The sequence below is a fragment of the Cinclus cinclus genome, chromosome 5 (genome assembly GCF_963662255.1).
Source record: "Cinclus cinclus chromosome 5, bCinCin1.1, whole genome shotgun sequence".
NCBI classification, from domain to species: Eukaryota; Metazoa; Chordata; class Aves; order Passeriformes; family Cinclidae; genus Cinclus; species Cinclus cinclus.
The window spans coordinates 43,591,192-43,615,047 of record NC_085050.1 but is presented as its reverse complement, the minus strand read 5'-3'; the positions used below and the strand labels follow the sequence as shown (position 1 = coordinate 43,615,047).

Sequence of the window (23,856 nt, the reverse complement as noted above, 5' to 3'; positions counted from 1 at the left end):
ATTTACCAACAATGTAAATAAATTTCCATCTTAAATTGTGTACACAGGCTAAACTGACATTTACACAGCGCACTGTTTCCTTTTCCGCTGCTAGCATTTTAGATCTGGGAGTCTGCATCTCCTGGTGACAAACACCTGAAACAACAACAACTTCAGAATGGATTTCATTTTCACTCACTATAAATGTGACCAAAATCCAAGTGAGGAGAAATATTTGGGCTCCTAAATAATTTTGAAAGCTATAGTGTTAGAACATAAAGTGTCTGACTTACAGAACAGTTTCAGTGAGTGCATTTTATCTTGGTTTCTCAGAATCAACTAGGAGGCTAGGAAAAAGTCATATTCTCTACAGATACAGGATTTTGACAGGCTGTATGTTTTATAAAGCTAGTTCCACAACTCACCTTCAAAGTTCAGGCCAAATTAGTAAATCCTTCCTGTTGTTTTTATGAAGGAGTACGACAACACTCAGTAATTCACTTTGTTCCTTTCCAGCTGACGACATCATTTCCCATCTCCTGATTTTCTAAGCCTCTTCTTGAAAAAGTTACATTTCTTGTAGAGTGAACCCTTGTTCAACGAAGATTTGCTGCTTACGTACATGAGCCTTTTTCATTTGGATCCAACACTTTCACACTCTGAATTCTCTCAGAAGGAAACACAGAGTTTCTTTATCTGGAACCGGGGCCAGTGGGGGCTACATGGAGTCAAATAATAACAAATTACACATTTACTATATGGATAAGAGGAACTTTTCCCTAAACAGCAGGAGAAGCTGTTGCAAATAAATAGATTTTAAATCAAAAGATTACTATAGGAAAATTATCTACAGATAACTGTGGGATTTAGATGAACTTCAAATAAGCATAGTCAGAATAGAAAGTACTTTTCAAAAGCTTGTTCTAAAGTATTTAAGAAAACAGAATGTGACACAGATTATTAACTTAAAAGATTTTGCATCTGTATTTTAAAATAATAAATACCTAGAAGAGATAATTCAAAGGAGGATACCTTTTTCACAGAACCTATAAATCTCCACATAGGACTTTATTTATTGGGATTTCAACAGAAATTTCTTATTTAATCTAAATATCCTTTGGATGGAATTCACATAATATATTTTACAACAAAAAACCAGAAGACTGTGGGGGTTTTTTGAAAGGGGTTCTAGTAAAACACTCATACGGCCAAAAGCTTTTTCTCACCAAGCCTAATATTTTCACTGTCTTCCAACAATCTGATACATTTTCTCAAATGATTTCACAAATTGTTAGACTATCCTACACCAGAAAAAAAGTAAACAAATCTATAACCAAACTATTTATTTAAAACTGAAGATTAACATATGCATGAGTTTTTCTCATGGTTTAATTATAGGCAGCATAATAGATTTTTTTATTATGCAGGCTTCCTACAGGGCATCCATAAAATATTTTCTTCTTCCTCTATGCTAGAAAAATTATTATCTCTAACTTTTGAAAACAAAATTAAATTGATAGATATGGAAACAATTTAAAACAGGTTTTGAAAAAGCCAGGTCATATACATGGTGGATTTTGGCTCTGATATGATTACACTGTTGGAAATGCATACTCAAAGACATTTAAATGCACTGTGATTTACACAACTTCACACTGCAATCATGCAAACAGCACCCTTGTTAATGGGACTTCTAGTGATAAACCACATTAGTGCACTGACTCCTTCAGCAAAGCCTCCAAGTATTGAAAATAAAACATGAGCTCAGTGAGGTTTTTCTGCAGATACTGTTGTTTTTTTTTTCCTGAATTTACCTTAGAAATACATGGAGTTGCATAGAAATACCTACATCAAATCTATGCACCAAAAAGACTGAACAGGAGAGAATGACCTTCCTTTCGACCTCTTCAAAGATCTAGTAAAGGTGTGTTTGCCTTTTGACTCTTGGAGAAATGACTATGCCATTTGTGTGTATCCACACATGAGCAGTTTTAAGAAAACAACACATTCAAAGCTGTGGTAACTTTCTGCTGTTGATCATCTGCTGCAAGAGTAAATGATAGCCAGAATTCTTGATGAAGTGCAAAAAATATTTATTTTTAAAATGCCTTACTTCTCAGAATTTAAGCATGTATTTTCTGTGTTATTCAATTGTGTGTTTATGTATCAAAAGCATAAAGGTTTTAAATATTTAAATAAGCAAAAGGTTATAAATATTTACTAAAACACTGGTGAATTATTTGTGTGTAGAAGTGCTAGTCTCTTCTTCAAGAAAGAATTCCAAGTGGTCAACAGTTTGTCCAGAGTGCATTAAAGTGCTCAAAGAATTTCTTTTGGCCCACAGTCAGCGTTTTAAGGGTTCAGCTTATTCCCTCTCTCCATCTCAAACATGTGTTATTTGCTCCTGATTTTGCAGAAAATGTCAGTTCATAGCCCTTTTTCATAGTTTTGTTATGTTCTTCTATGCACCTAAGCAAAACACACCAGAGAACATTTCAGCAATGCTTGTTATTTAACTGCCTATCTTTGATTATATAATTTATTTTTTTCCAATTACATACTTTCCCACTTTGCTAAAATATTTACTCATATGCTACGCATTGAATAAAATTCTCCAAGTCAGCTAGAGAATTGTAAAGAGAATCATGTGTGTCTTGACTTCTGAGAAACTTCCAAAGGGTACCTAAAGCACTCAAAGTCTCATTTCTGGATGGTAAAAGTTGTTCAGCTCCCTGAAGTCAGCGACCTTCATCCTTACCCTCATCACCAACAAATGTCTCAGCTTTATCTGATGCACTTTCTTTGGCATACATCCTTTCATTATTTGTGGGCACTTCATAAGTTACCAAGCCATCATCTAGAGCTGCATATTCTTCCAAAGACAAACCTTCTGGAAACTACTCCAGCTGCCCGTGCATGTGCAATCAAATCAAAACCACTTTCAACCTCACTGTCGTTATAATTTATCTCAGATTCTAATCTGAAAGTTGCTCCATTGTAACTTTTTACAATAGTGTCTGGTGTTACTTCCCACCAGCACAGGTACAGCATCTCAATTGCATCAAGAAGGGTCAGCATAAACTCTTTATTACTTTCTACACAGTCAGCAAATCTCTTGATAAGACAGTGCCTGTACTTAACCTTCAGACTTCTGATAATACTTTCATAATGACACACAAAGAAGAGTCTGGAGGAAAGAACACTAATTTGACAGTCTTCAGGTTCCTTACTTCTGTGTGAGCTGGGAGAGAATCAACAAGAATAACCACTCAGCACTGCTGTACTTGAAATTGTTATTGAGTTTATGCATCCACTGTTCAAAGATTCCCGAAGTCATGCACGCCCTATCATTTGCTTCATAATCCACTGGCAGCGATTTCACATCTTCGAAAGAGCATGGATTTTTGCTTTATCCTATAATGAACAGTGGGAGTTTCTCAGAGCCAGCCATATTCATACCCACCACTACAGTGATGCTCTCTTTTCTTTTGTTTACCTACACAACAAGTTTTCCCTTTAAATGCAAAAGTGTTATGTGGTAACATCTGATACAACAACTTAAGTCTCCTGTATGTAAAACACTTTTTTTGGCTGATAATAATTTAAAGAATAAGGAAGCACATTTTGGTACCAAAGAATTGGAGCACCCACTGCAGGAGCAGCAGCTGCTTCTACAGGCTCAGCTCCGAAAACTAAACCATACCTCGACTTGAAACGATCGAGCCAGCCATTGCTGCATATAAAAATCACTGTGTCCAAGCTTCTGAGCAAAATCATTCGCCTTGAGGCGCTACATATGGCCATTGACTGGCACATTCAGCCACTCTGCAATTCTGTACCACTTCATTAATGCCTCCTCCAGGTCGACATGAAAAGCAGTCCTCAGTTTTTTCCTTTTAGGATCAAAATGTAAAGTTTCAAAGGCTTTCAAAACTTTTTCCTTCATAATCGAAGTCTGGGAGTTTCTGAGCTTGATGCCATACTTGGCTGCAACGTCCGCCTTTTTCTTGCCGCTCTCCACAGCGCTTATGTCAATTTTCTCCTCGACAGATAAGCTTTTTTTCCTCCTCACTCTGGGTTCGGGCAGAGCCTCTGCCATAGCACCGAGCAGCGTCTCCCAGGCGCGCTCATCCGCGCCCAGAGCCGGGAAAGCTCCTTCTCTGCCGTTCCGGTTGCTTTCCCAGCCGGCGGCCTGATCTCACGGGCACGGCACTTGGCGGAGCTGGAGCACGCTCCCGGCGGTGCTGACGGTAGTTGCCATGGCGGTGACCATAGATATGACGGCCTAGAGGGGCCGCCGCCGTCATCCTCTTTCCGGCCCGGCGCTTCCGGCTCCTACTGCCACAGGAGAAGGAAGAAAATAAAGCTTGAGAGGGCCGCTGGCGACGCCCTGCTCGGCCTGTTCTGTACACCCTTCCCTTCCTACGTTCTGCCCTCCCGTCCCCCGCAACACGACGCCCCCGGGGCCGCAGCGCCGCCGGCGGCAGGTAAGGGATGGGCCGGGCCGGGGCAGCTGCTGGGCCCAGGTTCGGGGAGGGCCGGGCCGCACCTCGCGCTCCGTCCCGTTCGACGTGTCACCCCGCGGGAGCGACTTCCCTTCTCCAGGCTCCGCGGCGGCACTAGTAGTACCTGGCGGGTCGGGGTCGGCCTGGCTCGTACGCCCCGCTCCGAGGGTGCTGGTCGGCCGGACAGGGAGGGCAGCCCCCGAGCTCGGGAGCAGGCGGCTTCCACGAGAGAGAAAGGGATGCTGTGTGGTGGTGGAGGAACAAAACTGTAGATGCTGTGTAAATTTGTGCCCCTGGGAGTTATTCCATACCCTGGAAATTACTGTTTTAAATATGCCAATTTGAGCTTTGCTTACTGTTCGTAAAGCATGGAAACGCTTTGGTGTTGTGTGACAGGCAGGTGTTGCATGTGGTACTGTCTCCAAACTAGATGCAGTTCTTCCAGTATTCCTTATAGTACCTCTATAATAGGTTATTTTTACCGAAATCCCCTAATAGCCTTTCATCTTGCATGAAAGTCGTTGGAGAGGATCATTGTGAACATCCAGCCCAGGTGTAGTTACAGTCTCTCAAGTGTGCTTTTTATGTTTGGTGGAAAAGGTAGCAAGGAGTTATCACTTTGGTGGCTCTGTTACCTAAGAGTTGATTCTCTAGAGAAGATAACAGAAGGGTTCTTTTTGCAGGGCTGGAGAAGGATGTTATTTGATCGGGCAATTAAACTTTCTGAATCGTGTGTATGTCTATGTATGTATGTATGTGTATATGTGCACACATAGTTAAAATGTCAGGAATAAGAAACAAGGAAGAAGAGTGTTAGATCGGAACAACAGGAAGCTGAGGCAGTATCTTGATCAGCTGCTTTTTTTCTGATTTGGTAGAAGTTGAAATCACAATGGGAGCCCATGGCTTAGCTAATCTGGAGATGAGCAGAGCATTAAAGTGCTTTAGGGCCGTGTTGATGTAGCATGGGGAGTATGAAAGCAGCAGCCCTGTTCTCCAGTCTTTGTCTCCATCATGTCTTCTAACTCCCAAACATAATTAGATCTTGCAAGTAAAACAGCCAGGGAATTCAAGAACATTTAAGAGGAAACTGTGGTGTGATTGCAACAGGAAGTGTTTAATACAGTTCTTTACAGTATTTTTAAAAAAGTGGTTGATCTCTGTCATGACAAGAATTAGTGAAAGTCTTCTTAGTTAGAAATTGAAATTACGAAAACATCCATAAAATGGTCGTTTTCCCACCAGCACTGGGATTTTATGCAATGTTACAAAATTTTACGTTCTTTATGCAGTTAAGAAATAAGACAACAATAAAAGTTTATAATAAACTTCATTTTAGACGGACGATATCTTGCTGCTGCCTTATTGGCAATTAATTTAGGAGAAAAGTGAAGGAACCAGTGCATCTTGCTTAGAAAAGCAGATCTGATTGTTGAGAATCCCATGGTTCTTATTTCTGAGACCTTCAATCATTTACCCAAGTGATGTAAGTATGTGAAGAATATACTTCTTATTCAAAATTAATTTATTGTTGATGACATTTACTTCATATTTTCATGAATAAACAAATATTAATTTACCTTTCTTATGAAAAGTACATAAAATTGCTCTCAAAACTAATAATCGGTTATAACCATATATGGTTAAATGTCACTTATGTCTCCATAAATGTAATTTATGTTTACCATAAATGGTTAAATGTCTCCTTATGTCTTCATCCTAGAGGAAACTTACTGCATTGTACATAAGTTCTTGCTTTGTTTTGCTTTTTTTACTTTGCCAGTTGAAGAAGTGATACATAAATCCCCAGGACACAAAAATCGTGTGGTTTTATTTAGGGCGAGCAAAATTTAAAACTACTGAAGCTGTAATCCAATATGCATTTAAGGTAGCTTCACCATGGGGGGAATGATTATTAGTCTGGTCTGTGTTTTCTGTTCTATTGTGATGCAGTATTTGTGTGGATTTGCAGATTTAGTATAGTGGGGTAAGAGAGAACCCAGAAGGGCAGGAGTGATATCACAGGTTTCAGTTCTTGTCAGAATATGGATCAAGCATGTTTTTTCCAAGTAGAATTTCTTTGAGTTGTTCTATTGCAGCAGATGATAGCAAATGTCCTGGTACACCAGTCACTTAATGTGTTCTAAAGTTTGGCTGCTTTAGTGAAGAGACAAACCAAGTCCTGGATAGCGCAATCCATGCTGTACTGGGGAAGAAGTTATAAAGAATAGTGTTTTGCTGGCACCTGCAAGAACTACAGAGACGCAGAAGTCTGCATGCATTTCTGTAGTGGAACCTTAAATGCTTTATGTATGTAGATGTCATGATTACCACAATTTCACATTAGTATCTTCACTTCTGAATCTTGGTGAAGGTGTAGAAAATTTTCATCCTTGCATCCAGTATTTGATGTTTACATCCCCATCTTTTTGCTGTAGAAGCAGTAGACAGGAAATTCTGTAGTTAAATTTGAATGTGCAGATGAACTTTTTATGAAAGCCACCTTTAATCTACATTTTTTTGCCTTCTCATGTTTTAAAGCTGATAACTGTGATCCTGCAGAGCTGTACTGAAATTGTTAGCACTACTTGTAGGAAAAGAACACTACAAAAAATTGCTCATGGAGGGATGTTGTAACACAAATTCATTTGAGTTTTTAAAAATTAATTATTTGCCTTTATGCTATGTCTTCTACATGGATTTCTGAGATGGTTCTTGCCCCTAGGTTCTTAAAGCTATCAGAAGTTCTTAAATATATAAAAAAATGTTTTTGCCTGTAGCATTTAAGAGTTTAGAACAGTGTTACTATGGTACATGGTAACATGTGTGATGTACAAATACAACTCCAGGAACATTGATGTGGTAGAACTGAAGAACAGATTGTCTTAATGAAAGCTCTACTACAAGATGAATATAGCTTTTTGTTTAACAAGTAGAGCAGGGAAATCACACTTATTCTCCTATTCTATAATGTAATTGTTTTAGCTACTCAGAAATAAGCTATTAAGCACAGAGGTTGTTGTCAGCCACAAGCACAGTTTGGACAGGACCATGTGGGCAAACAGCATCTTTGCTGTATAGTTTTCCACGTTCAAAAGAAATTCGAAGAATAAAGAAAGCTATATAAGGATGTTAAACTTATTTTTTAATTACTTCTGTTTTTCCGGAGAAAATCTCTTATTTTATGTATTTGGTTTTCCAAAATAAAGTGATAGGTTATCCTGTCTAATATGATCTAGATGATTCAGTTTCTCACCCTTTGTGTCCTTATTTTATTTCCCTTGCTATGTGAGCTGCTTACCTTATTAATTATTTGCTTTAATTAGAATGTTTTATAGCTCAGGAATTTAAAATACAATATAAACACAAATAGTAATTTCTTTATCATTTTTCTTAATCTGGTATGTGTCTGAATATGTATGAAATCTACAAGACTTAATGAACTGAAGTCGTGTGCGATTATATGCAATACTGGCAGATTGATTAATTTTTAATGATTGGATGTCTCTGCCTCTCAAACAGCTGGATGCATTGTGGTGTCACCTGTAGTTACCAGCTATTTGGAATCAAATTTAGATCAAATTTAGATACTTTGCTTACTTAAGCTAAAATTGTGTATGTAATTTGTCTTTCATGATCACTACACTCACAGAGTTGATTTCTTTCACATGTGCTCAGTGTTAACAACTTTCTTTGCCTCTGTAGCTGAGATCTTTCTGAGGCTAAAATGAAAGGGATTCTGTTTCTAGTAAGCACAACAAACTTACCAGCTTAATAAATTTCAGTGGCTTAACATCAGTATAATCTTGCAGTGCTTGGGTAAATCTTATTTCTTAACAAGATGGTGATCTTTGCAATGGTAGGATACAGTCAGTGTATTGTTGCAGGTGGCAGTATGTGTATCAGCTGAAGAACCTTGTTTGACTTTCAGGGTTTTATTTTGCAAGCTTAGCTGTCCTTGGGGAAAAGTTGCTTTGGCAGTGGAAGCTTACACTAGACTGTATTCCTGATCTCTCTTAGATTTTTAGTTCTCTTAGAGCTAAAGACCTGGTCACCATCAAAAGAATGAGATTTCACTTTGCTCTAGCAGAACTTGTCAAAGAAATGTTTTCTAAAAGAAACCTACTTAGGTTTCTGTGAGGTGCAACATCCAGTTCCTTTCACTTTGATTAATGCATGCCAAACCTGTTTGGTTTTCAGGTATGTCAGAGCACAGCAGTGAATCCACAACACTTGATGAGTCTCATCCATCTGCAGAAGAGGTCCAGTCTGGCTTTGAGGTGATTGGGTGATAGTTATATTAGTGTAAAATCAACCAATCCTAACAAGTTTCAGATTCCAAAAAATTCTGCTGTACATAGCACAGTGCTTTTAGTATGAGGATATGAATTCGTGCACAGCATCTTGAATGGGTGCGGTTGGCTTTGAGACACTATTAAGAACAGTCCAATTAATTCAAAGCAAAGGATTACTTTAGCCAGTAGCCTGTTGCTGTGCTGCATTATTTGTTTTGTAAATTGAACAGGTTTAGGCATGGTAGATTCTGAAGTGTGTGAGTATTGCAGGAAGAAAGGGTTGATATTTAAAAGGCATTAATCTTTGTGTAACCTTACTATAATAAGGTATTCTATCTACTGCTAAAGGAGTGAATCTTTTTTTTCCTGAGAGCAGATACAGCTTGCACCTTTTCTATGGACAAGTCTGTGGCATATTTGAATTATGAACAAATTCCTGAGGTTCACAATATTATTTAGCTAACCAGGTGGTTTTGGGATGTTCTTTCAGAAAGATAGTCAACATTTTCCTGACTGTTCTAGAGTAAAAATGAAAAAACATAATGCTGACTTTGTCACTATTGGAGTTTCAGTGACAGTGAATTGCTTTTAAACTTCCAGTAAAAACAGAATAGTGATTCTATTTAGTATATTTCCAAATCTGGTATTTGTAAACACAGATGTACAAGTAAATACTGATTGCTACAGACGGATGATTCTATTTTTAAAAAATAAAACATGCATTTGAAATGCGATGTTTTCTTCTAGTGCTTATGTCATTGAATACAAATTTAGGAACTTACTTATATTTACTTTAGGTTATTTATATATAAGATAAATTTTCTTCTGAGGAATCAATTTCTTTGTATGCTTAGTTTAAGTCAGCTGTGGGCTACACTTGCCAAAGAGACACTTGATTCAGCAATCACACTCCCTATTTCAACAGAAATGCTGCTGTCGTTTGGTGGTTTAGTTTTCTCTTAGATCAGTAACCTTACCATGGTAGTGTGAAGTTACAGGAACAGACATCCAGAGGTAAAGAGAAATGGATGCTGGATTTGGCAGTAGTCTACAGTCAGAGTAGTATTTTGAGATGCTACACTGCTGAAGTAAGGTGTGGGCAGTCCTTCATTCTCAGTAGCTTCTTTACTGCATTACTACCTGCTCTGTTTCGTAGGTGCAAGAGTTGGAGGTGTGCCTGCTTTGGAGAATTGATGGGAGTGGAAAAATTACCCATCCTCTTTTTGAGCACAGGTCACTTTCTTTTGATCTGAAGTGTTTCCGGAATCTTGTTTGCTGTACAAATACATTGTTCTGGCTCAGGAAGAAGGTGAAGGGATGGTGAAAGCTGCTGAGGGGAAGAAAAGGGCAAGGATTAGTTCTTAACAGCAGTGCAAGCTTAAACCGTTGACTAAAATGAAGATGGTGGTTTCTTTTTATTTATAACTGCTGAGTTAAATTAGCAGTTTATCCCACTTCCCCTTTGCAGCTGCTCATTTCATGGCTTTGGTGCTTGCCTGACCTCATTGAAAACAGATTCAACTCACTGAAGCTGAAAAATTAACCTGGTGAAAAGGTCTGCTGGCAGGTTAATGAGTTGTGTTTGATGACTGTAGTCAGGTGAGTGTTGGGGAAGTGAGGTGCTGTGTGGCTCACAGTAGAGACTGGAAAATTAGAGTGGTTTTCAGCAATGGGAAGCTGTTCTAGTTCAAACATAGCATGGAACTGACATTAGCAAGTAATTTTTTGCTTTCTCTAAACTAGATACATGGTAATTTTTTGCTTTCTCTGACTCAAGTAGGAATGCCAAAAAATAGGTTACTTGCTTCCAGTTGTCCATAGAAGTTGATGAATTTTTGTTTACTAATATCTTTATTTAGAAATGTGTGTATATGCCTTGAGCATGTATATCTCTAAATAAAAGCATAAAAATATATTAATGTCAGTATTTGCAAAATTATTTGAGATAATTGAACTTGTTTAAAAGCACCTAAGTCAAGTATTTGTTTTTCCTGTAATTAGACATGCAGTGTTGTTTGTGATCCCTAGCAAAGTGCCCCTTGACAGCAGAGAACTTACCCGTTGCTCTGTGTTCTCTGATAATTTGTAGAAAAGACAACAAAAATAGCTGTGAACAGAACATGGCCTATGCTAATGCTTCTGTGTTATGCAAGTAGCTGTGACAGGCCAAGCATTTTGACAAATACCTTACTTGACCATATCAAATAGAAGTGTAGTTCCTAGCAGTCTTAGAGCTTAAGTACTTGTGAGATTTAGAGTAAGTTTAAGACACTTGAGCTGTTGGACAGTTTTCCCAAATCAGAATGTAATGTGGCAAGTAACTAGGACATTTAGTCTAATTATGTTGTATAGCAACTCTCTGTGAGGAGCAGGGAGTTGGACTTGATGATCCTTATGGGTTCCTTACAACTTGAGATATTCTAAAGTCTAAGAAATTAAACAAATTACTGTTTTAAAAGTACTCATAAAATAAGCATAGACCTTTTAGTGTGCTTCAGTAGAAGCACATTTATTGGAGCCCACGGACAGTGACTATGATATGTGAAAGTGGAATATTAGCAAATGGGTATGACAGAAAATGTTCCAGTTAAGAATGATGCAAGTGATGCTCAGTAAATACCAGTAAAATCTTTGTATTATATTGATACACTGTGAAGCTTCACGTGTGGTTGGAGAAGCTGATAGTACTTGAGATGCTGATCTCAGGCTGGGCCTCTTCCTGACCCTTGGACTGAAAGGAGTTGGTTCAGTTTGATGATTTAAGAACTTAAAGTGTAGAAGGGTTCCTATTCTCAAGTACCTGTTGATGGTGCACCTTGTCTTGCCAGTCTAGCACAAGTGTACAGGCTGGTTTGAGGACTTCAGACAACTTTTATGCAAATGAACAAATTCTGCCTCGGTTGTGTGTTAATTTTTCTGCTGTTTACACTTTAGATGACTGCTGAAGCTGCCTTGCAGAGTTAGGAGTAGCTTTTTGAAAGGGACTGAATTTTAGCTTCCTCTTAATTTTGGTGTGTTAAGCTGCCATTCTCTCTTCAGGTGGTCCTAAATGATGTGCAGTTCTTCTGGGAATGTCTCTTCTGGGCTACACCTTAGGTTGTACTTGAAAGCAGTGGTTTCACAGCTGCTGCTACTGTTCACGATGCAGATGCATTTGAAATGAACTTTGAATCCTGATTTCTCTTGGTAATTTTGAGTTCTTTTGGCGCTTTTGCATTTCCCTTCAGGTTTGCTGCTGTTGACTTCATGAGAGTTTCATACCAACAGTTTAGTCAGAAGGTGGCACTATATTATGGTAAAATAAGCAACTGAAACTATTCTAAAGTTTGGAATCATTGCATTTCTTGTAACACATTATTTAAAATACTGCTCTTCTCTAGTATTTATTGTTTATAAATAGCTAATACAATTTTTTAGCCAAGCTCATTATATAACTTGAGATACAGAAACTACTCTAAGGCTCAAGTGTGCATGTAAAACATTTGTCTGAACCCATGCCTCATTTGTGTCCTACTCCCCCAATGCCAATGGGTTAAATTTTAGATTCTCTCTTAGATCTGGAAACTTTACTTCCAACTTAGCTGTGCTAGAGCATTATTGTGATTCAATGATGTGATTAAATAAACATACAGACTGAGTATATAAGAGTATTTCCAGTTGTATTTTGAAATAAAATTAACTGTTATGAAACCCTTACATCAAATATTTTCATGTGGATTACTCACTGGAAATGTAAGACAAACACCAACCTGTTTCTTTTTACAGGAAAGTGCAATGGCTCAAGAATCTCCCAAAAATTCAGCGGCAGAAATTCCTGTGACTAGCAATGGACAGCTGGAAGATTGTCATGAGTACAGCTTTAACAGGGTCAGAATTTTCTTTGCTGTCTGCCATGGTACCGTTATTAGAAATGTTGAAGTTACAACTTGATGCATAGCAGTCTTCACTTGACATAGTTTTCTAGAGGTTTACTGAAAGAACTCCTTTGAACCTCATAGATTATTGTCTGAGTTGACATAACGCAGTGTGGTTGTATATTGCAGTAATTTTTTTTTTTGTATAAAAGGCACGTTCTTAGGGGCAGAAGCTGAGTTCTTCCCCCTCTGCTTAGTACAGGTGAACAATCAGTTTTGCTCATGCCTGGGCGTCCAGCAGAGAGCGCTGGGACACAGCCTGTGGAATGGGGGGGTCGGGCTCCTTTTTTTCGGATTTCTGTTTGGAAATATGAAGGCCAGTTGATTGTCCACGTTTATTTGATATCTGATGAGGCTTAGGGTTTTAGGAAAGGTCTTAAGTTTTAACAGTTCCATACTGACTTCCAGCACATAATTATTCTTAAAAGAAATACTCAGCAGAGCTTGAACATTTTATTCTGTTTTACTAAAATGCTGATTAGAGGGGCAAACCTTCAAAAAATTTGTTGTTCAACTAAGATCTACCAATGTAGATGTAAAATGTAAAAATTAGTTGAGTATTTAATGAAATAAAGTTAAAACTACATTGCTATAAAGGTCTATGTTTAGGGAGCCAAGCTTGGAAAATGCATCTTGAAATGGTAAGGAATTTGGTTTCACCTCAAAGTGGGGAAACAGACTCAGTAATGTGAAGCTTGATGACCTTGCTGCTACCATGACTTGACTACTGTCTAATTTACCTTTTCCTTACGTAGTGATTACTTCTGCAGTGCAATGCTTGTACTGTTTATTTAGAACTAATGGAACTTGCAGTCTTGGCGACTGCATTAGGGCCCTTGCTCAGGCAAAATGTAAAGCTGGAATTTTAAAGTGGTTTTTGTCTATGGCCATATGTGAAAGTTGCAGTAGATTTTTCCTGCATGCTAACTGTTTTACTGGCTTGGAGTCAACTATATTTTGTCAAAGTAGAACTTTGACAAAAATGGGTCGAATCTTTGGTCAAATTGCAGAAAAACCTGTACTCTGCAAGCATATTTGAACTTGCTGTAATTATTTTCACAATGCTTATTCTGAGATCAATGAAGAAGTGCACTTCAATTATTTTTTTGAACTCTCTTGTACAAGTTCACACCTGCATGTGTGACCTGAAGTCAGAATATATGATAATCAAAGCTTCTTATAAACAAAACAAAGAAAATATACTTCTTGGAATTAACATGTAGGTCTGTTTACTAATCTGTTAGTCTCTAATTCTAATATTTAGCCTCTATTCATCTTGCTTCATGTTTGTTATTTTTAATGTTTAATGCCATGCTTTCTCTTTTTTTTCCTTGCCAGGAAATTTTTTGCTTTTACCTAAAGCAGTATGCTTTGCACCATGAAAATTTTGGGATATTTTTTCCTACAACTTATGGAAATGACAGGCCAAACACTGGATTTTATGAGGTCACTTAAGAAAGGGGCAAGAAAACATGACCACTATAATTTGTGCTGTTACCACAGTGCTCAGTACGACTATGTGACCATAGTAGAGTTTAGAGCACTCCAGTATGCTGATTTTGATTGCACCTTCTTGGGAAGCTGGGCATCAAGGTTATTTTAATTTCCTGCTTCCTTATGTTTATGATCGGGAAATACTCATTTAGATGCTGTACAATTCAGGCATAATACTACCTGTTTGGCATTTTTTGCTCTTATGCAGCTATTTTGCCACCAAGACTTGAGCAGCTTTGATTGTGTGTTTTCGAGTAAAGAGGTATTTGTACAACCTTTTCTTTTGAATTCTTTAATTACAAAACTGCACTTTCCTCTAGAGTCATGTTCTGTTTAGCACTTCCATCAGACCTCATCCATTAGCTGCTCAGATGTGAAAATGCACATTCGTGTTTCACCAAATGCAATATTAGCATGCATTCAAGCATGAGAAGGATTAAATTTTGCAAGGCAGTGCAGAGCAAATGTATTTACCTGGAAATAACGAGTACGGTTGCTCCTTCTTTAAAGAAAGAAGTTTTGTAGAACATCAGACAGCATAGATTGTGGTAGTGTCATTTCAGAAGGAAGAATGTTAGTTCCATTTTTGTTGGAATGTAACACTAATTGATGCATCTTCTTGGTATAATGTATATTTAAAAGGTAACTTAAGTGTTTTCCTAACTGTAAAATCTCAGAAATACACTGCTACATTCTAATTCTCTAATAAGGCATGCGTGTGGAATTCAGACAAGTTTTGCCCTGCCCATGAGATGGATGAAACTCTTTTACTCAAAAAAGCTGTAGCTTCAGTTGTCATTGGATCAAATATCTAACATTCTTTCAGTACAAAAAAGCTTGACATAGTATTTTTTAACACCACAAGCTCTGTTGGGTCTCACTTGAACTTTAATAACTTAATATATGGAACTGTTTGCTGATGTTTGGGTATTTGTTAGACAGAAGACTTCAACATTTCCTAATCAAAAGTTTTTCTTACTACTTTGTATAAGAAATCCTAATGTACAAAAAAGTCTGGCTGGATTATATTATTCACTTGTTTTACTTCACTTATCCCTCACTTCCAGAGCCCACTTTTCCTCCCATGCTCTTGTAATGATGTGATTAGTATAGTGGTGTTTTAATGTGACTGACGGGATTGGGAGCTGAAGACAGTAGGAAGGAGTGAGGGAAGTATATTATTGGTATTATTCCTATATGCAACAATATGCCATATAGTGTGAGAGCTGCATAGGAATAAACTAAATTTTTCAGAAAACAGTTTGATCTATGTGTAAAGATAGCCAAGCGGCTGTAAGCAAATTGTTATGTTTAAAGTATTGCACAAAATCTATATGATGTTCTTATCAGTTTGAGCCTGAATTTGTTTGAATTCATTTTTGATACTGCCTTTTCTCATGGTTCTTACTGTACTTTTATGGGAACAAAACCATAGTTAAGCATTCATACAAAACCAGTAATAAATTTTGGGATGCAAAAAGATAATGAAATTTGTTGTGAATCTTCAATTTGTCCTACTAGAATTACAAAATAAGATCAGGTATCTGCTGAATCTGAGTGCATGTGTTCACTGTCTAGTTCTGTAATTTTATTGCCAGATTGCTCAAATAGATAAGGTAAATTCTCTTCTGGTTTTTGCCTTTTGGAAAAAAATGCCAGCTTTGTCACTCACATTCTGCCTTGAATGCTTGAGTTAGTGTCTTAGGTTTTGATATGTTGACTGACATAGTTAGATTTTTACTTTGGGCAATTATAGATTTATAAATGTGGAACTGATATAAAATCTATTTCTAGAACTGTGTTAGTTCTAGAAAACTGGTTTGAGGACATAAAAATGTCAAATGTTCTTCATAGAGTCTGAAAAACTAAAAATACGCATGTTAATGATGAGAGTGGGAGGAAAACTAAAACTGGATTGTAGTATGACATTAGGTAAATCAAAAGGGATGTAGTAGAAAGGGTCTTCTGATTGAAGAGCAGTGTATTGGAAAATAGAAGAAATGTGTTAGTCTGTTATTTGCCACTTCACCAAAGAATAAAGCCTTCAGGTCTTCTCCAATTTATTTATGTTGAATTTATACTGATGTGAGGATCTAGTGGCTTAATTAATGGAGAATAGGAACTGACTGATGTAATGGAGCAAAGAGAAGGAGAGAATGCTGAGTATGTACGAGGAGCTCTACTTGCACGTGATTTTGATAAGAAGTTAAAGTTCAGAGCCTGTGTATCTTACTAGGATAGATGTTATGTCTGTCTACATAACCTTTCATTCCATAGGACTTTTAATCACGCTTTGAACTGTGAGCTTTACAATCAGATATATTGTAAATATATCAGATATATTGTTGTAAATTTTTCTTGAAGTTAACTTGAGTAGTTTTTATTTAAAATGTCATCCACCATTAAAAACTAACAAGCATGTGATAGGTCTGGTATTAGTTGCTCCACTGTTGAACTAGCCATTGGTGTGATGTTTTAAGAATACCTTACATCAAAGTATTAAAGGCAAGTAAAACTACCTGTTAAACCTCCTGTTGGTACTAAGCAGAAGTTGATGCTTAGTGATTCATTACTAATGAAGTAGTATAACTAAGAAATCAGTACAGTGGTGTTTCCTTAGTTGCTCCTTAGTTAAGTAAATTTCTATAAATTAAGTTTTGGCTGGGTTGGTTTCTATTGTTGGAGAAACTTCTTTTCTTTTTACAGGTCTTTCCCCTCTTCATTTTAGATTATTATGGATAGCATGTTTGGGAAGTATAATTTTGGAAATAGTCTTGTAATTCAGCCAACATTCCATCATGAACATACATTCTGAATGACTTCTTTGCTGTATCTACTATCTCAACAGGATTGCTGTGTCAAAAATCCATACTGGCTCATCAGATGATCTGTGTAATAGAGCCGTGTAAATAAGGCTAACATGACTGAAATATGTTTAGTTTAACATCGTGATTTGAAGTCATTAAAATGGGATTTTAACAAACGTTTAAAGTAGTTTAAATGTTCTATGACGTATAGGTTTAAACTGTCTTGACTAGACCTAATTAAGCTAGTGCATCTACTCTGTTGAGCTATATTTAATACTTTTGTCTCTTGCTAAACGTCTGAGAATGGGGTAGGTAATGCAGCTTTTTAACTTGGGAGTCTTCTGAGTTGTGTTTTTTTTGTACCTCTAACTCTGGGTTTCAGTGAACTTACAAAATTAAAATACTTTTGATTGGTGGTAATTGCGTAAACATGGTTTTAGCGTCATACAAATGAAAATTATTTATAAAGTATTTTTCTGGGGTTTTTTTTGGTGATGGTGTGAAGCAGTCCGGCTTGCCCCAACCTCAGGATGGTATCAGCGAAGTGGCTAAATAAATAATAAAGGGACTGGAACAAGTGAAAGTCTAGAAACTGAAAGCTTTAATATAAGGAGAAATAAAAAGGCGTACCCAAGCGTGCAATTTAAAACATAATCTGAAATGCCTGCTCAAAGCTGTCTGTAAGAAACACCTTGCTCTCTAGAAGTATGATGCTTGCAGGTCTATGTAGCTCCTTTAGAAGACCCTGAATGGGGTTGATCACACACTTAGACTATGAGGGAATGTTCTAGAAAACTCTCAGCCAATCACAGGCTGTTGTGTAGTCTATTTGCATGGTCCCTCCCAGTCATTCCCATAATCCTTTTCTTCTCCTTGCCACACCTTGACTGGATGTTATCTGTTTTGCCTTCTTAGTGTCCAGGGTCTAATGTTACCTGCTGTGTGACTGGTTCACAGCCTGTTCCTTTTAGGATGGACTGCTGCAGTGGTGATCCCTTAATGGATTTGGAGGTCATGTATCAATAAATTTTGAGCAAAAGGTTTGAATTTACCTTTTACAAAGAAGGGGGAAATCTTAAACTTAGCTAGGAGAGTGGTGCATCTTCAAAATATAATCATATTGTAGGAGGAGAATCTGCCCTCACTTCCTATGTTGTAAGAGCCAACATTTAGTGGGAACAAAACCAGAAGCTATTTATGTTGCCTTCTTACCACTCAAACATTTAGTACGCTCATACCTACCATTAAGTGTGACATTTTGTGCAGTGTTTCTAAATGATCCCTCTTTGTGTGTTATTGAAGTGATAAACTGTTTTGTCAGCATGATTACAGATTTTTTTGCTAGCTTTTTTGTTTATCTACACTTGTGTAAAAAAAATGCAAGCACAATCAGTTGCAAGAATGACATTAAAACTTGTAGTTTACATGTAGCAATGTGTCTCACATTGAACAATAACTTGCATGTTTGTGAACAACAAAAAGGTATTGTTTTGATAATCACTGAATTTTTGTCAATTCTGGTCATATATAAATCAACAAATGGTAAAATTTTCTTTTAAATTCATATGCAAGAATATAATTCTTCATAAAGATACATTTGAATTTGTTTATAGGTGCTTAAAAAGGGGTTTGAATTGAACTTTGCCTTTCTTTAAATAGAACTTTACCTTTTTGACAGTGGGAAAAAAGTAGATCTCTTCAAACAAATATATGTTTATATACATATCCATATGTATATATATTCACATAAAAACTCTGGCATCTCTATATGTGCAGTTGTAATTCTTTAAAAGTTTCATATTCCAAATACAAAGTTTTTGTTTAAGAGATGGATTCATTGTAGTATTTTGATTTATTTAATTCTGTAGTTTGTTCAGCTTGTGTTTAACTTCAAATTAGAATTACATTAGGTCTACGGAAGTAGTGCAGTTGCTTAGGTTTAGATACAAACTTTTGTCTTTACAAAGTAGATATTCTGCATTTTAACCTTAAATACAGATGATTGCTTAGATTCCTATTGTGAACATGCTTAAGCAGGTTAGCTGTCTACATTTATTTGGCTACAGGTTTAGATATTTCTGAAAACTACACAACACGCCAGGGTGCCTTCAGGAAAAAGATAATTTATGCCATGTCCTTTTTGTGACTTCAGTTCATCTTCTCTGAAATCTGGTTAGCCTTTTTCAGGTCTCTCTGCTTTTTCAGCTTCTAGTGACTTGCTACATTTTGGGTTAAATGGACTCTATTAGCTAAACTAAGTTGAAGCATACCACCGGCTGCAAGTACTTAAATGGAAGCATCAAGTCAGTTGTGAAGACCGAAATCAGTATGTTTCTAAAGTTCTGATATGCTTAGTTTGGTTTTTCATGCTGTTTGTTTTTCTTTATTTCTTTTTTTTTATTATTTTCCTGCATAATGCTTCAGGTGAACAAATATGGCATGATCTATTAGCAAGTAGACTGTTTATGTAAGTGAAAGTTTGGCTGTAGGAATTGGTTACTCTTTGCAGTAACATGCTGGGTTCTTGGTGTCAGTGAGATTTCTGGAATACATTTGGAAAAATTAATTTGCTGGAATTCATATGTTTGTAGTTCTTCCTTTTTTCTTCTTCCCAGGGGTTTGTCCTAAACTGAAGATATCTAAATAAATTCGGAGGGGATGTGATCCAAAACTACTTCTTGACAATCTGAGCCTCTAGGCAGTATCAGTATCATTCTTCTGTGCTACCTTCCTTCTGGTTTGTGGATTGAGCGACTACAGTTATAGGTTAAACATGGATTAGATCTTAAAGGTTGTGTTTTCTTTGTAATTAGAAGCATTGCATGTATCATAAACAATTAGTACATGTGTCTAGATACTGACAAAAGCTATGTATAGCTTTTCTCTAGTCGTCCTCTGTACTTTTTCCACTTTTTAATCTCTGTATGGAAGCAGATGGGATGCAAAATAGTACCTGACTCTGGACACTGACAGTTTTCTGATTTCTTGATGCTTTTGTTTTTTGTCACTCTGTTTTACCTTTTTGCTTTTGCTTCCATAGTACTTTTTCACTCACTTTTTACTTCTATGAATTAATGGTTTTAAATTGCTTTACAACCTGAACTATTTTAAAGTACTGTGTCTAATTCCATAACACCAGAGTCTTAAACTTCAATTAGATCACGGGCAATATAGTCCAGGAAACCTATGGGGAGCATTTTGTAGAGGTAGGTAAGACAGCAAAAATGGGTAGTAGGATGGTATGTGAGCTGTGGTGTGTGGAGTCTTTCTTAGGCCTGTGCTGGGTTTCAGTGAAGATTTTGGTTACTTGAGAGCTGGTTGAAATAGTTGATCTAGCCCTCAAAAGTTAAACAAGGTGATCTCAGGCAATTTTAAATGAAGGAGTTTCAAAAGTAAACAAAAGTAAGCGGCAGCTTTGTGCTCTGAGCATTTATGATGCAGAATAGGTGCTCAGAAGGAAGCTGTTAAGTGATGCCTTTCTGAATGTCTCTCCCATGTCAAATATTAAAAAGATTTCATGTGCTATTTGTAAGAAATAAGGATGCTATGAATTTTAAGGCTATTCCTGGCTTAGTGATTTTTTTTAATCTTCAACATTAAGGTAGTTGCTTTCGTATTTTTGGTTTGTAAGGTGTTTTCTTCTTGACTGACATGGTTGCTTGGACCAGCTTCAGACCACATAACATGATGCTTCTGGCCACGTTTTTGGTAACTGCTTCTCTAAGATATGGAATTCTACTTGGTCATCAATATAACAAAAAAATCTAGAATAAATACTCAGGCTATACTCAGTATTTCTCATTAATTGTTTTATTTGTACATATCAGGAGAAAGCTGTGACACCAACAAGGACTTTCCAGGCTGAAGGCACAAATGTTGTCTGAGAGCTGTTGAAACTGCATTGTAATGCTTTAGAGTCACTTAAATACCTTTTTTTTTTTTTTTTTTTGTCTTTAACCTTCCATTTTTATTCATATATTTTCCAGAACTTGAAATGTTCATTACCAGTTGGACTTGGACTTTCAGAAACCAAAATGACATCTCATGGCTTTGATGGTGTGAAAGAGGGAGTTGTTGAGGCAGGACAATTTCCAAGTAAAGGTAAATGCTTTTTTTGGTATTTTTCAATTTAAAATCTTCATATTCTTACATGGTAAGAAATACAGTGTTTTGTAGCTGCTTTGAGCAGACTGGCTGAATGTACACTTTTGAGATTTGTATTAGTGACAACCAGTTTATTTTCTCTTGTAGCTGGGTGGTTAAAATAGAGAATATATGACAGATATATTGAGAGATACTCATAGTACCTGTCAAGGGACTGGAGGAAACCTTTCTGCACTTACAGGAAAGGGAAGGCCTTGTGCACCTTGAACTGGTGCCTGGCTGAAGTATTTTACTATTACATTGTGTTGAAGTTTTCTTCAAATTTTGCCAGTTATTGTTCTGATGTGAAACATAACTGGAGTGTTATTTATTCGTTTTACACACTTCACTTACTGAGAGTAGATTAAAAACTGGGATTTATCTTGTCATACCAATGTATGCCTTAGAGAACCTAAGTGGTATTAAACAATGAGAAATGTGAAGTGATAGACAAGCCAATAATGTTACTATTTCCTGTCTAAAAGCAATAGAATACCATGATATTGTATGGGCAAATGGTATTTAATGAATTATGTACCTTTGACAGTTTCTGAATTTGAAAGATTTGAAATTATCTCAGATGTGCAGCTGTGAAAGTAAGTCACTTTGTAGTCACAAATTTAATTTACATTTTTCTTCATTTCCTGTTTGGTAAAATTCTTTGCTTATGAAAACAGTTCATTTACATGTTATACTTTACATATATAACAAGGTGAATGCTGTGTTTCTTTATGCCTTTGAAAATAGCAAAATGTCTAGCTAAAAACTGGAGCAGATGGCAAACTGCTCACCATTCCTGCCTTTTTGTATTCTATTACTGGGGTAACTGTTGCAGCTGTTAAGTATATTAGCCTGTAAGGGAATTCATAGGGCTACACTAATGTGCTTGAAATGCAGATGTTTTGTGGAAATTTCTATACACAAATTATGAGCTTTGGACACATTGGGTATCACAGATTTTCTCCAAGGATATTTTCTTTGGAATTTTCTGATGTTCTAACAAAATCAGAGAGAAGTGGTAGAAGCTAGGGCTTCCTATGAAACCATGGAGAAAAGTTGAATGATTACCCTATTTCTAAAAGTGTTGTTTTCTGTTTGAGTGTCCTTATTAGGGCTTCATGTTTGAATGCAAAATAGACAGTGCTAGAGGGGAAGGGCTTTTAGGATTTGGTGGATATTGAATGATGAAGCATGCATAAGGCTGTGTTAATACTCTGTCAAATTATAAGGATTTTTTTAACTGCTTGTCTTGGCTTGCTTGCTGAAATGATTCAGGCAGGATCTTGCAGTTAAACTTTTATGCCTGGATTAATTCAACTGCAGCTCTTATGCAATGTATATCTACAGAAGGACACAGCAAGTGAGCTGTCTTTGTCTCATCTTTTCTGTGCAATTGGTTCCAAATCGTTGGATTTATTTACCCCATGTTAGTAGTGCTCTGTGGAATGTTTTAAAGCTGATTGTTGATCCAATTACTTTGAGTGATGTTTTTGGTATTACTGATAATTAAATTTTGTTGAAACTGCAAAGTTTAGGTTTGATATTCTCTCCCCTCAGCACACTAGCCCTGAAGTATATTGGAATTCCTCAGCAAAAGCAGTTAAAGTTCCCTCCCAGTATGGTGATGATTCATCATTAGAGAGGAAAAGCTAACTTATTTGTTTTTTAAATCTTGAAAATTCCATAAGGATACCACTTCATATTTATCTGGTACGAAAGAGTGGCAAGGCTCTGAAAAGCGTAATGAGCCTAATCCTAAAACAGCTTAGAGGACACACACAAGTGCAGGTCATTTAAACTTGGATTGCTTTTTGGTTTGGTATGGGGCTTTGTTTTTGTTTTTGGGTTTTTTGGGGTTTTTTTGTTTGGATTTTTTGTTTGTTTACTTTTTAAAGAGAAAAAGCTAGTGCTGTAAAATCTTTCTTTTGGGAATGAGTTTACACACTTTCACAGCTATTGACTTGTATGATCTTCAGAATAACTTACTGCTCCATGTTTACATAGACCTAAAAGTGAATGTCAATAAAGTGTGTCTGGAATTGACACAGATTTCAGGGCTTACTTCACCCCTTAATGCTTTTAAGTACTATTCAGTGACAGTGCAGATTGAATTCTACCTAGACCTGAAAAAGAGTGTTTCAGCTGCAAATTGTTATATAAGAATCCTCCATGGAATTTTCTGTTTATGGTCTGTACGTCACTGATGAACCCTTCAGTTGTATTTTAATTGTTCTTACAGAAAAGAAAATCATCATGACCTAGAGAAAAAGATTTACTCAAGAAAACTTGGGGTAGTTCACATGGAGATATGTACCTCTTAAAAAACATTTCCCTCAGAAATTCCCACAACTTTTCTGTGAATGCTTCTATAGTTACTGAAGCAAATGTTTTTTTTTTTTGAAAACATGTCTCTGTAAGAGTCCACATTCACTATTAAAGGAAGATTATAGATTTTCATGGTTAAATGTCCCCTTTTCAGGTTCCTCAGCATCACCCAAATCATCTGTTATATCTCCTAGCAGTGCAGCAGCTAGCAGACTGGCTGGACAAGGTTGTGGTTTAATTATTCCCACATGTATCAAAGCATTGAATGGATAATGTCTTTGTCTCTGCTGACACTGTACTAACCCTTCCATGTTTCTACTTATTTGATGTACTGTTAGTTGGAAATAAAATTTGTGCAGGATTTTGGTAGCTCTCATTTCTGACTTCAGCAGTT

At 36.7% G+C, this 23,856-nt stretch overlaps 2 protein-coding genes across 6 annotated transcripts in view; one reads left to right on the top strand and one right to left on the bottom strand.

The window, feature by feature from the left end:
* Positions 1-2,561: 2,561 nt before the first annotated feature.
* Positions 2,562-4,078, bottom strand: TIGD4 (tigger transposable element derived 4). The gene is given in 7 exon segments (XM_062493648.1): positions 2,562-2,877; positions 2,879-3,140; positions 3,143-3,274; positions 3,277-3,469; positions 3,471-3,539; positions 3,541-3,717; positions 3,719-4,078. Coding segments are annotated over 7 exon segments (1,509 nt in total).
* A 260-nt stretch (positions 4,079-4,338) lies between these two features.
* The window catches only part of ARFIP1 (ADP ribosylation factor interacting protein 1), a 41,619-nt gene continuing 22,101 nt past the window's right edge, over positions 4,339-23,856 (top strand). For 2 of the 5 annotated variants that reach the window (XM_062492903.1, XM_062492904.1), the window contains exons 1-4: positions 4,339-4,466; positions 8,685-8,764; positions 12,545-12,646; positions 20,981-21,095. In XM_062492903.1, the coding sequence (XP_062348887.1) occupies positions 8,687-8,764; positions 12,545-12,646; positions 20,981-21,095 (295 nt within the window). In that variant the 5' untranslated portion in view covers positions 4,339-4,466; positions 8,685-8,686. Of the gene's footprint in view, positions 4,467-8,656; positions 8,765-12,544; positions 12,647-19,776; positions 19,786-20,980; positions 21,096-23,616; positions 23,713-23,856 lie in introns of those variants that run through there. The other 3 variants (XM_062492902.1, XM_062492901.1, XM_062492905.1) reach the window with 3 other exon arrangements.